Below are 14,331 nucleotides of genomic sequence, written 5' to 3' on the forward strand. Positions count from 1 at the left end.
CTAAAGAGAATTATGGGAATCTATCTTTTGATTTCAAATAACTTACATTCGTGTTATGTTAAAGTGTCATCATCATAAAGTTTCTCAAAACATTTCGGCCCAAAATATAAAAATAGGTTTAAGAAAATCGTAAAATGTATGTTCGAAATTTTACTACATAGAGAAAAAAACTCACTGTTTTACTACAATTACATGAAATAGATTTAAATATCTTAAAACATGGTTCAATTTCCAAAATATACTTTAATTTGGGGTTCGGATAAGATAATGAATATATATATATATATATGGTGATATAAATGATGATACTAATACAAATCATTAGGATACATCTCTTGGTGATATAATGATGATACTAATACTAATCATTAAGATACATCTCTTGGTTATCTTGGATTCGGTAATATTGGCATAAAACCCATGTTAGACCTTTGAAAAGTATCTTAGCCTTGTTTTATTTATTTTTGCCAAGATTGCTTTTTTTTAGGTAGAGCTTTTGTAATACCTTAACATTCATTTTAATGATATTTACATTTTAAGCAAAAAAATACAAATATATATTTATATATAATATATCTCTACTTTAAAAGAAAATTCCAAAAAATATATGGGCAGCTATGTAATTTTAGGCCTTATCAGCTTGCATTTAATTAGTATCATATGTCCAAAGTACAAACAAATACCAAGTGTAGAACTAGAAACCATAGAAGATGCTCATACATTTGATTACTACTTATACATGAAAACTGAAAGATAAAACATACACATATCAACCATAGGCTCTTTCCATAATTCATAAAGACTGCGATTACCTAAAATATATGCATCAATTTTTTTGTCGAATTTTCCATGATGTTCCTTGGCCTTGAAAGCATCGTTAGAGACTTAGAGATCGAAACTGTGGCTGTTGAAGTGGAAAAGAGGATGATTCGCAGACCGCCAGATGCTATGTGACCGTATCTCTTTGGCTACGGTCGTCTGAAGAGTCCCTGGACCGCATACTATTACTCCAACATCCACACTTCCCCATTTCCCATTCAACGACGCAAATATCTCTGCAATTACAAAATTAAAATATAACCATAATGGTTTAAAAATTTAACTAAACCGAATGGAGCCAAAATTCTACACCAAAAAGGCAAAAACCTGATCCAAGAATTGAACCAAAGAAATTTCCGAACAAACCATTACCGATATCAAACAAAACCGATAAAATTCCGAATTTCCTAGCAAATGTTTTCTGATAAAACCAAACTTGAACCGAAAACTGTATCAAACCAAACCGAATGAAATTCTGTTTTCATTCTGTTTCTATATTTTATAAACAAACAAATTCGAACCGAGAAAACTGGATTGGTCCCTTAATGTGTGTACTGTACCTCTAAAGTTCGGTCTGGTGCCATAACGAATAGTGGTGTAACTCTGGACATCTTCTTCTGTTGCCAACCCCTTGAGCTCTGCTGCAGATGGATTATGGGTTTCTTCTCCATTTAAATTCACCTTGTCATTGCCATTTCCTTCCACTTCACCGATTTTGTGACCCCAGCGATGCCAGAAAACAACTACAAGACCTCCAAAAATCAACACACTTGCAACCATACAAACAACAAATAGAAGTCCCTTGTACCACCACGTCGTTATGTTGTATTTTTTTATGTAAAAGATGTCCAACAATGTGATCATTGCAATGAACCCAATGGTGGAGACAATTAGATAGAGTCCAGACCATATGTTGTCCCCTGTACCAACTAGAACCGACATGGAACATCTGTTGGTCCGTGGTGGTTTAACAGAAGGATGCACCACCTTGTGAACCATCCCATCTTCCTGTATGACAATGAAACAAAGCAGAGTTCAACAAACTAAGTAAAGCCTATTGCAGCTCCCAACAATAGTTATGTAAGACTTACCAAGCGGGGCTCGGATTGTCGAGTGACATATATGTGAATCTCAAGGTTTAGTTTCTTAGAGAAGAAAGGGCAAATGGAAGGTATGTCAATTGCTGAGAGAAGAGAGAGCTCGTCTGAGTTTTTAATGGCCCATACAAGTAAAACATTACTAGGTAAACAAGCTTTCCCATCTCTTTTACGATGTAGGATATCGCTTAAGATGGCGAAAAAAGGCGTAATCCCGATTCCTCCTGCTACTAAGACCAGGTTCTCGTACCTATACTCGGAAACAAACCGTTCTTAAGTCATGCTAAAGCTTATAGCATTGAAACCATTTAAGTAGACAAAAAACGCATTACGCTAAGTGGTATGGAGATTCATGGCCATAAGGTCCTTCCACACAAGTTGTGATTTTGGGATATGAATCAGGAGAAATAAGCTGGTCTTGATTCTCTGCCTCATATAGATTTGACAACTGGTCTCTAAGCTTTGCGGTCCATCCACCAAGAACCTTTATGAGAACCGCAACATGATGGTTCCCATCTAAAGGACTTGATGAAACACTGAAAGGATGCCATTGTAGCCATGATAGTTCCCTCACTTGAAGAAAGATAAAGCTAAGCGCATTGTATCGCATATCTGATTTTCACGGTATTGAAGAGCAAAGAAAGTCAGTAAATGTTTTAGATTAGAGGTAGAGAACAGAGATTAAACAGAGTTGTTACTTGGTGGTTTTGAAAGGACTAGTTCCAGAGTTCCACAAGGCAAACTCTTTGCAGAGATTACATCTACAGTCCTTCTGGATTGGCAGAACCTCAAGAAGCGGTCTAGAATGAAAAGAAATATTCCTCCAGCAACTATACTGAATAAGTAGTCACCAACATGAAGTGCCAAGAAGACGACAAAGACGATGTATAGTTGATGTGTGTAGAAGAAGAGCTCAAAGTAATGCTTTCTCACGGTGTGAAGCGACGTGACCCACATGAGTAAACCAGCCACTAGACTGATAACTCCCGGTAACACAGCAATTCCAATAGCATTCCATGAAAATATCTGAGAGGAGTAAGTAGTTGATGATGAAACTTTACGATAGAAAACAATAAGATACAGAAATGAAATTGAGTATAGACCTATCTTGAACCGATAATCAACACTATACTTATACCAGATAAACTAGGCTATGTCAAGATTGAATGATGTTGCAGGAATCTTACAAGCTCTAAAAGTTGACCTTGAATGGTCCATCCAACAACATAACAGAGGCCATGTAAAGAGAAGAAAGCCATAGTGATATGACCAAGCCAAACATGGTATCGTGTAGCATGTTCGAAAGGGATATCGATAAGGCGGAGAAGAATGGAGCCTCTCGAGATTGGAAGAAACAAAAAAACCATGCACAACAATCCAATCACTCCTAAACGCAGACCAGTTACCTCCAACAGCAGAATACTGAACACACACACACACACACAAAACTAATGAATGGAACGTGTAGATAAAACAAAGATGGGATAAAGAAGGAAAAGAGTTTAAGAACCTTCGATTCTTGGGAAGGACGTGGAAGCGTTCAAGAAGATCAAGATTCCTCAAAGTATAAGCATATATAGCCCAAAGGAAGAAAACAGAGAAGACCATAATTCCAAGAAACTCAGCTGCAGAAACAACCCCAAATGGTCCATCCACAAGAACAGGAAATGTCCATAGCCTAAACCTCGGGAATTTTGATATCTTGTTTCTTCACAATCATCATAAAAAAACACATTTATGCAAGAACAAAAACTGATGAAAACCAAAAGAATGCAATTAGCTAGATATTATTTATACGTACTTAGTGAAGACCTTGTCTTCTCCGGAGATAATTAGATAGAGAGAAGCTAAGACAGCGATGACAAGAATCGGACCACTGAAAATTAAGAACATGCTTCCTACAAATTTAGACAATAGGTGGATGAAATTAGTTACACTTTTTGGGACATTTTTTTTTCCGGAGAAAACAAAGCAAATGATAATGTAAACCTGTGGTGCCGAGGAAAGTCTTGGAGGCGACTACTGTGAGGAAATCATCGCCGAGTTGTTCAGGGTACAATATCATAAGAAAAACAATCCACGTCACAAAAATCATAGACATTACAACTTTCAATACCCATTTCAAAGATGAAGTCACGACAGATGATGTAGATGATGATGATGATGATGAGTCCTTGGACAAAAGAGGGGTTTTATGATCATCCATCTTTATTTGAATTTCTACTTCTCAGTGTTGTGATGAGAAGTTGGCTCAGAAGCAGCATCGGCTTTTAAAGAGGCGTTACTAGAGATAAATTAAGAAGATATTCTTTAAGAGAGTAAAGGAAGAAAAATTTCTGGACCAGTGGGGTTTCTATCATTCTTATAAATAAAATATTCTTGTAGACATCAATCCTAGTACACAATAAAAAATTAAGTTCAAAAGAAAAAGAAAAAGAGAGAGGGTCATTAACACGTGAGAGTAACGTACTTGGGAGAGAGTGTCACGTTAGTTTGATTTCAACCACAATTTAGGGTAAGGTGAGAGAGACTGAGAGTACTTACTACTTAGTATAGATAAGATGATTATTATGACGACTATGATGTTTCTTGGATAAACTGCATTACTTGAATCTGAACAAATAAAATATCAACGTAACGCGAAAGAAACATTATTCGGTTTCCACATTATATTCAAGATCCAGGGAGATAAACTTGCAAAGTTTCATTGTTAGATTGTTTCTGGTAAATGACACTATCTAACAATGAATAGAGCCAAGAAACCAACTATTAATGTGTTAAGTTTAACAAGAATAATCGACTATCTATCTCGAACAAACAAGTTAAATCAATCCAAAGAAAAACTTAGATGTATAGTCTAAAAATTTCTTAATTACACTTTCAAGGAACCGAAACAAAATCCAATAACAAATAAAAGCACCACTTACCTAAGATTGACATGTCAATAAAAGGGCACTAAGAAATTATAACTAAATTTCATGACAGAGTAAAGTCTGATTTATCCAACCACTTTAATGAAGGTGAGAATATTGATTATTGAGTATGGATAAATCGCTATTTTTCTTTTGAATATAATTTAAAATTATTTTCAAAAAAAAAAAAAATATTAAGTATGGATAAGATGATTATATTGACGATTGTAATGGTTGTTGGACCAGCTAAAATTACCCAATCAGAAGTTTAGAACAAATAGAATATCAACGCTCGAAAGTAACATTATATAGATTCCACATTTGGCGAAAAAAATAAAATATATAAGATCCAGAGAAATAAACTTGCAAGGTTTCACAATTGATAAGTTGTTCTGGTAAAGACACTATATTAAGATAAAATTTATATATTAAGTTATTAACTCAAAGGAACTAAGAAATAGCTAGGAAATCAACTGTTCATGTATTAAGTTTTCGGAGGATAATCAACTATCATGAAATAGCATCAATCTCAATTAGGGATGTTAAAGTTGGCTAAAAACCCAGTGGGTACCCCAAACCCATGTTTAAAACTGAGTCCAAAACCTGCTTTTCTAGTTTAAAATATATAGGTTTAAAACGGGCGGGTACCCGAAACGATGGAGTCTTACACGGGTTTACCCTATCATGTTATGGGTACCCATCGGGTTTTTTTTTTCTCACTTAACTGTTATGTATAAAAGGAAGCGGTTTTGTATTTTTCACCTCCAAAAATTCAAAACACGAACCCTAATCCGATTGTTATTGTTTGTTTATGAGTGAATGATTTAGATTTTGTGGTACCCGATTTGATTTCAGATTTGGAAACAATAATTGAAAATGAAACCAAATTTGATGATTTTGATTTTGTTTGATCTTGTTCATGTTCTGATATTTTCTAGGATTTGGAAGCATTCTTGAATATTGACGACTGAAGCAGTGCTCGTGGTTTATTTTGAATTGGCAATTAAAAGTTGTGTCGAAGGCACTTTTTTGGTTTTAAACTTATTCTCTTAGATTTATCTCAAATATACTAAACTTCTCAATACAAGATTCACATATATCTCGTCAACAGTTTTGGATGTTGTGCTACGTAATTGGAATTTGCTGGAAATTGGGTTCATGCTGAGAACAGAGGAGCTGATTCTCGATAAAAATAATAAAAACTAAAAAGTTATCAATATTTTTTGGTAGTTATATAAAAATAATATTATCCAATTTTTATAAATTAAAAAACTGAATTTAGATGAATACATTACAAGATATAGTTGTTTCCATAATACATACAGACTGTGATTACCTAAAATATATGCATCAATATTTTTTCGAATTTCCATTATGTTCTTTGGCCTTGAAAGGATAGTTATAGATCGAAACTGTGGCTGTTGAAGTGGAAAAGAGGATGATTCGCTGATCGCCAGATGCTATGTGATCGTATCTCTTTGGCTACGGTCGTTTGAAGAGTCGCTGGACCGCATACTATTACTCCAACATCCACACTTCCCCATTTCCCATTCAATGACTCAAATATCTCTGCAATTACATAATTCAAATATCACATAAACCATTAAAAGATTAAAGTTAACCGATTCGAGCCAAAATTCTACACCGAAAACCTGATTCAAGAACCGAATCAAAATCGGAATTCCTTTGAAATTTTATTTAGAAAACCAAAACCGTGTCAAACCAATCCGAATGATTTTCAGTATCTATATTTTATAAATAACATAAAAAAAAACAAGCTAACCGGATTTGACACCCCTAATTTTGTACTGTACCTCTAAAGGCCGGTCTGGTGCCATAACGGATAGTGGTGTAACTCTGGACATCTTCTTCTATGTCCAAGCCCTTGAGCTCTGCTGCATATGGATTATGGGTTTCTTCTCCGTTCAAATATACCTTGTCATTGCCATTTGCTTCCACTTTACCGGTTTTGTGACCCCAACGATGCCAGAAAACAACTACAAGGCCACCAAAAATCAACACACTTGCAACCATACAAACAATAAATAGAAGTCCTTTGTACCACCACGTCGTTATGTTGTATTTGTTTATGTAAAAGACGTCCAAAAATGTGATCATTGCAATAAACCCAATGGTGGAGACAATTAGATAGAGTCCAGACCATATATTGTCCCCTGTACCAACTAGAACCGACATGGAACATCCGTTGGTCCGTGGTGGTTTGACAGAAGGATGCACCACCATCTGAACCATCCCATCTTCCTGCATGACAATGAAACAAAGCAGAGTTCAACAGACTAAATAAGGCCTATTGGAGCTCCCAGAAGACTTATATAAGACTTACCAAGCGAGGCTCGGATTGTCGAGTAACATATATGTGAATCTCAAGGCTTAGTTTCTTAGAGAAGAAAGGGCAAATGGAAGGTACGTCGATTGCTGAGAGTAGAGAGAGCTCGTCTGAGTTTTTAATGGCCCACACAACTAAAACCTTACTAGGCAAACAAGCTTTCCCATCTCTTTTACGGTGTAGGATATCACTTAAGATGGCGAAAAAAGGTGTAATACCGATTCCTCCTGCTACTAAAACCAGGTTCTCGTACCTGCACTCGCAAATAAACCTTTCTTGAGTCACTCTAAAGCTTATTTCATTGAAACAATTCAAATAGGCGAAACACATTACGCTAAGTGGTATGGAGATTCATGGCCATAAGGCCCTTCCACACAAGTTGTGATTTTGGGATATGAATCAGGAGAAATAAGCTGGTCTTGATTCTCTGCCTCATATAGATTTGACAACTGGTCTCTAAGCTTTGCGGTCCATCCACCAAGAACCTTTATGAGAACCGCAACATGATGGTTCCCATCTAGAGGACTTGATGAAACACTGAAAGGATGCCACTGTAACCAAGATAGTTCCCTCACTTGAAGAAAGATAAAGCTAAGAGCATTGTATCGCATATCTGATTTTTGCGGTATTGAAGAGGACAAAAAGTCAGTAAATGATTTAGATTAGAGGTAGAGAACAGAGAGTAAACAGAGTTTTTACTTGGTGGTTTTGAAAGGACTAGTTCCAGAGTTCCACAGGGTAAACTCTTTGCAGAGATTACATCTACAGTCCTTCTGGATTGGCAGAACCTCAAGAAGCGGTCGAGAATGAAAAGGAATATTCCTCCAGCAACTATACTGAACAAGTAGTCACCAACATGAAGTGCCAAGAACACAACAAAGACGATGTATAGTTGATGTGTGTAGAAGAAGAGCTCAAAGTAAAACTTTCTCACGGTGTGAAGGGACGTGACCCACATGAGTAAACCAGCCACTAGACTGATAACTCCGGGTAAAACAGCGATTCCAGTATCTTTCCATTCAAATAACTGAAAGGAAAAAGTAGTTGATGATTAAAGTTTAGAAAGCAATAAGAATTGGAAATGAAACTGTGGGGTTCCATCTCAAAACCAATTGGTATCGACTCTATACTTATATATCAGATCAACTAGGTTTTACTGTCATGTCAAGATTGCAGGAATCTTACAAGCTCTAAAAGTTGACCTTGAATAGTCCATCCAACAACATAACAGAGGCCATGTAAGGAGAAGAAAGCCATAGTGATATGACCAAGCCAAACATGATATCTTGTAGCATGTTCGAAAGGGATATCGATAAGGCGGAGAAGAATGGAGCCTCTCGAGATTGGAAGAAACAAAAACACCATACACAACAATCCAATCATCCCAAAACGCAGACCCGTTAACTCCAACAGAAAAATACTGAACACACACACACACACACACACAAAAAAACAATGGTTAGAATGAAACAAAAAGCGAAGATGGGATACAGAAGGAAATGAGCTTAAGAACCTTCTGTTCTTGGGAAGCACGTGGAAGTATTCAAGAACGTTGAGATTCCTCAAGGTATAAGCATAGATAGCCCAAAGGAAAAAAACAGAGAAGACCATAATTCCAAGAAACTCAGCTGCAGAAACAACTCCAAATGGTCCATCCACAAGAACAGGAAATGTCCATAGCCTAAACCTCGGGAACTTCGATATCTTCTTCCTTCACGAAAACACAAAAAAAAATCGAAACCACAAGAATGCAATGACGATTAAGAGTTTAATTAAGACATTATTGTAGTAATACCAATCATTTAGGGTTTATATTATTTTATATTTAAACCATTGTAATCAACACAATCAAATCAATAAAATAGTTAAAGAAATCTCAACCGTACGTACTTAGTGAAAACCCTCTCTTCCCCTGATATGATCAGATAGAGAGAAGCTAAGACGGCGATGACAAGAATCGGACCACTGAAAATTAAGAACATGCTTCCTGCAATTTAAGATAATCAGAGAGTGAAATTAGTTACACTTTTTGGAAAATTTTCGGAGAAAACGAAGCAAGTGATGATGTAATGTAACCTGTGATGCCAAAGAGAGTGTTGGAGGAGATTGCTCTCCAGTTTGTGAGGACTTGATCACCGAGTGATCCAGGGTACATCATAAGGAACACAACCCAAGTCACAAAAATCACCGACATTACAACTTTCAATATCCATTTCAAAGATGAAACCAACACTGATGATGATGATGGTGGTGACTCCTTAGACAAAAGAGGGCTTTCGTGATCATCCATTTTTCTTTGAATTTTCTACTTTTCAGTGTTGTGATGAGAGTTGGCTCAGAAGCAGCATCGGCTTTTAAGGAGGCGTTACTAGAGATAAATTAAGAAGATATTCTTTAAGAGAGTAAAGGAAGAAAATTTCTTGACCAGTGGGGTTTCGATCATTCTCATTTATGAAAGATTCCTTCGGACATCAATCCTAGTACACAATAAAAAACTAAAAAATAAAATAAAATGATAGTGTCAATGTGTCATTAAGACGTCAGAGTAACGTACTTGGGAGTGAGTGCCACGTTAGTTTGATTTGAACCACAATTTAGGGTAAAGTGAGAGACTGAGAGTACTTACTACTTAGTATAGATAAGATGATTATTATGACGACTATGATGTTTCTTGGATAAGCTACACTACTTGAATCTGAACATATAGTATTTCAACATTGTTCGGATTAGCGCAAAAGAAACATTATTCGGTTTTCACATTCAAGATCCAGGGAGATAAATTTGCAAGGTTTCATAGTTGGATTGTTTCTGGTAAATACACTATATTAAGCTAAAATGTACATATTGGTAAAATTTCTAGAGAGACTGGATATAATAATTAAATAGCGGAAACGATTTAAACAATAAAGAATAAACGATACGACACGAGATTTAACGAGGTATCGGTTGGTTCTCTTTCAAACCAACCACTAGTCATCGGTTACAATAAGAGTTTATTAGATCATTTTAAGAAGTACAAGATAGACTTAGAAATTCAACACAATTCTAATACATCTATCTAAGAACATGAACTAAGGTTAACAAGTAAACTATTTTACTCCCCCTTAATCATGTATGCATTCTTTTTTGGAGAAGTTTTTGCTTTGTGCTCCTCACACTAATAGCAATCTTTTCCCAAGGTGATCTCTCCCAAACTCAACAGCAACACAAGCTTCACACAAACTTATCAAAGACTCTATTTTATGTTACTCTGTTTTAACATCACCCTTGTGTATCTTTTGGAAAACACAACACATCTTCTTCTTATAGAGAAAAATTCCACGAGTCTAACGTTTCCTTGTTTTCTACACAAAGAAAGAGATCAATCACCACTTAATACAATTAACATTAGAGAATAGAATATATCATATAGAAGGAAAGTCAAATTCCCATTTTATCAAGACTTTCCAAGAAACAAATATGCCAAATTCGCAATTAATAAAAAAAAATAATTATATCATAATTCAAAATAATATCCTTAGAATTAAAGATTCTACAATATTAACACAAATGAACTAAAAATCAACAATTAGTGTACGTAAAGTTTTCCAAGAATAATCAACTATCACGAAATTGCATCAATCTCGAACACACAAGTTAAAATCAATCCAAAGTAATACTTAGATGCATAGTCTAAAATTTCTTAAACTTTTTAGTAACCGAAAAAATATCCAATAACAAATAAAAGCACCACTTAGCTAAGATTTACATGTCAACAAAAGGGCACTAAAAAATTATAATTAAATCTCATGAAGTTGTATGTGTAGACAAAAGAAGAGTTATAATCAGCCCTAGAGAGAGTAAAATTTGATTTCAACCAAATTTTATGGATAAGATGATTATAATCACGATTGTAATGGTTGTTGGACCAGCTAAATTACCCAATCAGAAGTTTAGAACAAATAGAATATCAACGCAAGACGAAAGTAACATTATGTAGTTTCCACATCTAATCTGGGTCATAGTGTGCCTTCCTCAACCACACAGTATCTTATTTTGATTTTGGATAGACTTATTAGGCCCGCTTAAGACGACCTAAATTCTTTTTGATAAAGTAGAACCAAAGTGAACCAGATTTGAATAATAAAGCCCATATAAGAAAGGCCTATTTGCTTGCAGCTCTTAGAATTTTGTCGACTTGAAGCAGAACGAAAAAGTCGCCTCTACGACCATCGTCGTCCCAGTGCCGTGCTTAATGGGAAGAGGAAAGGGCATTTGCCCAAAGCCACAAAAAAATTTTGAATTTTGTAGGCCACATTGTTTTTTTAGGCTTATTTAAGTTGTATAGTGGGTATTTGTTTGAGAAGCCCATAACATTAGAATAATATTAATATGTATACGTTTTGTATTAGGAAATTTCTGTACATGCTTTAGACTTTAGTTTATAAATATAGCACTAATGGAAGATAATTTTAATAAAAGATAACTAAGAATAAAGAAAATCTGTTTTGGAATCATCTGCATATTTAAAAGAAAAGGATAATTTGAAAGAAAAAAAAGGAAATTGATTTTGAGTATTCCTTCTTCAAATAATTATCAATCAACCATTTGAAAATAAAAAGATTATAAACAAAATTAGTTGAGTTTACTGAATGATTTTTTAGGAAAAAAAGATAGAAAAATAGTGGTTTAGAAATTTTCTTTTCTTTCATCTTATCACTACTGTATATGCTTTGAAATAATATATATTTTCGTTATTTTGATTTTTTTAATAATAAATGCCACATTTTTTATTCGTCCTAAGCTACAATTAGCCTTAGCACGGCACTGGTCGTCCCATGCAGATGGCATTCTCGTAGGCCTCTTCTATGTGTCAGTAAGTGTATAAGAATCACGCATGTAGATGTTCTGGGTTTGTGAAGCTATCTCAAAGAGGACAAACTATAGAAACTTGAATAGTTAATTGTTTGATAGTTACCTTATAGTCCATATTTTGCATTTGTTGTTCATTTATTGAGTTTTGGATAACCAGCTGGTCAACTTATGCATACAGTTTTTTGGTTTAGTTTCGATTCGGTTTTTTTTTTTTTTTTTGGTTTTTCAAAAACGGAAATCATATATAAACCGTATGTAATTAGGTTTCGTAGAGGTTCGGTGTTTGTGTACATTTTATCGGTTTTATAAAAGATGAAACCATATGAACATCATATGTATTTCGGATCGGTTCGATTTCGGTTTGGCTCCGGTTTTATTAGGTTTCCCTTTTTACAAAAAATAAATATAAGTTTGGTGCACAAATAAAAGTAACCGTAGAATATAAATAATATATCAATCAATAAGTTAAACATAATTCAAATAATAGAATCCAAATCTAGTTTCATAGACCCAAATATTATAAATCCAAATAATTCAAAGAATAGAATAGAACTCAAATAAATATAAGCCTAATAACAAATTTTTTAACAACATTACTAATCACAATATAAACAGATAAAATATATAATTCTCCCAAATTTCCATCAAAAACAAAAAAAAAAAGCATTCGGTTTTACGGTATTTAACCAAACCAAACCAAACCAAACCTAAACTGAAAACTTAATAAAAATGGCAACCTAATGAGTTTTAGACAAAACCATAACAAAATCAAATCATTTATTTCGGGTTGGTTCGGTTTTTCAGGTTATATTCTATTTCCTCACCCCTAGAAGAAGGTTGCAAGGAAAATGAATGCCACAGATTTTTAGTTTTTTTTTAGTTTTTTTTAGTTTTTTTTTTTTGTTTTTTTTTTTTTTTTTTTTTTTTTTTAGTATTCTAGCGACTCAGACAAACAGAGGTAAACTATCTATCAAATGTGCTGTCCTCTTAGCAGTTTTGTCTCTCTTTTTTTTTCTAAAATAGAAAAGATTAGAAGCACGAGACGAAGATTAACCAAAGAAAAAAGGAAAGAGAAACGGTTGCTAATCATACTAAAGAGAGAGCAGAAGACAAGTGTAATTAGTAACCTGTCCTTTATTATGGAAAATCTACTATCAGTTCTTTAGATAATATGATGAATTAATCCAGTTTTCAAATGGACATCAAGTTTCTAAACAAATATGCATCTTGCAAATAGTAATCCATCTACTGTATTTTCATCGATCGCTTCGGGTTTTTATGTTGATGGAAGTTAAAGAAACAATTTGCTCAATTTCAGAGCATATGTCAAATTCTACATCCAAAAGAAATTGGTCATAGTTTACCAAAATTTCGAAAAACAAGATTTCTCTTAACTGTTCTTACTAGTCAAGAGCGACCGGATAATGAATCGCTAGAACAATCCGAAAACCAAATAAAAAAACAAACTGAAACTTTAACGGCAAGTAAAGCTCGTTACAGCGATATTATATCATCATCATTGTTGTAATTAGTATTAGTATATCAATTTGGTCAATTGCTTGTGCTGATTTTTTCGTCGACGGATGACTTTATTCCATGTTATTGTCAAGAAACCATATCACAACAAAGTCGATGACCATTACGCTACTCCACAAACCACAAGTATCTCTCATTTTATGAGATTGAACGTTTTGGGCAAACAAATCATATCTTATGTTTTTAGTATAGAGATATTATTGTAAATTCTTATTAGGTATTGATGTATATGTCCTGTATAGTGTCTACGTTCATTTGGTTATTGTACACTGGTATAAGTATAAACCAAGTCAGTAAATTTCATTTCTATTTCCGCTAAAGAGTTTCGGTTTAGCCCAGTTCTGAGTCTGTATATAAACCGCTCCACATATAATTTTCTCTAATTAATGAGAATGAGATTTATTTTGTTGGTTTGGTGAAATGGTATCAGAGCTAAAACGATTCTAACAAACTTTTCCCATTACTTCGCTTTCTCCAAAATCACTCAATTTTCTGGGGAAAAATTCTATAATTCTCATTCATTTTCTTCATCACGCATCAACTTATGTGTCTTCTCGAAGCTTAGTTGATCTTCGTCCTATGTGATTCACTCTTCTACCTTAATTAATGGCCACATTTTTTTTTATAAAAGGCAAATATTGCAACAGTTCATCAAATATATCAAAAGTTGTAATAGCTCATCAAATAAACGAAAGGTTAATTGCCACCGTTCATCAAATATACCAAATATCGAAACGGTTCATCAAATAAACCAAAAGTATAAGGT

General features: G+C 34.3%; 2 protein-coding genes across 2 annotated transcripts; both read right to left on the minus strand.

Moving 5' to 3' along the window:
* Positions 1-616: 616 nt before the first annotated feature.
* LOC9301828 (ferric reduction oxidase 6) lies at positions 617-4,206 on the minus strand. Its single transcript, XM_002865708.2, has 9 exons — positions 3,906-4,206; positions 3,718-3,814; positions 3,427-3,624; positions 3,104-3,338; positions 2,615-2,942; positions 2,249-2,528; positions 1,911-2,166; positions 1,380-1,827; positions 617-1,055 (listed from the first exon to the last, which is right to left on the minus strand). The coding sequence occupies exons 1-9, from the start codon at positions 4,120-4,122 to the stop codon at positions 886-888; spliced, it is 2,229 nt and encodes a 742-aa protein (XP_002865754.1). The 5' UTR covers positions 4,123-4,206; the 3' UTR covers positions 617-885.
* A 1,855-nt stretch (positions 4,207-6,061) lies between these two features.
* On the minus strand, positions 6,062-9,597 carry LOC9301829 (ferric reduction oxidase 7, chloroplastic). The gene is made up of 9 exons (XM_002865709.2): positions 9,252-9,597; positions 9,066-9,162; positions 8,689-8,886; positions 8,361-8,595; positions 7,875-8,202; positions 7,509-7,788; positions 7,173-7,428; positions 6,643-7,090; positions 6,062-6,397 (listed from the first exon to the last, which is right to left on the minus strand). Exons 1-9 carry the CDS (start codon positions 9,463-9,465, stop codon positions 6,228-6,230), a joined length of 2,226 nt encoding a protein of 741 aa, XP_002865755.1. The 5' UTR covers positions 9,466-9,597; the 3' UTR covers positions 6,062-6,227.
* Positions 9,598-14,331: the final 4,734 nt, after the last annotated feature.

Source organism: Arabidopsis lyrata (genome assembly GCF_000004255.2).
Source record: "Arabidopsis lyrata subsp. lyrata unplaced genomic scaffold ARALYscaffold_8, whole genome shotgun sequence".
NCBI classification, from domain to species: Eukaryota; Viridiplantae; Streptophyta; class Magnoliopsida; order Brassicales; family Brassicaceae; genus Arabidopsis; species Arabidopsis lyrata.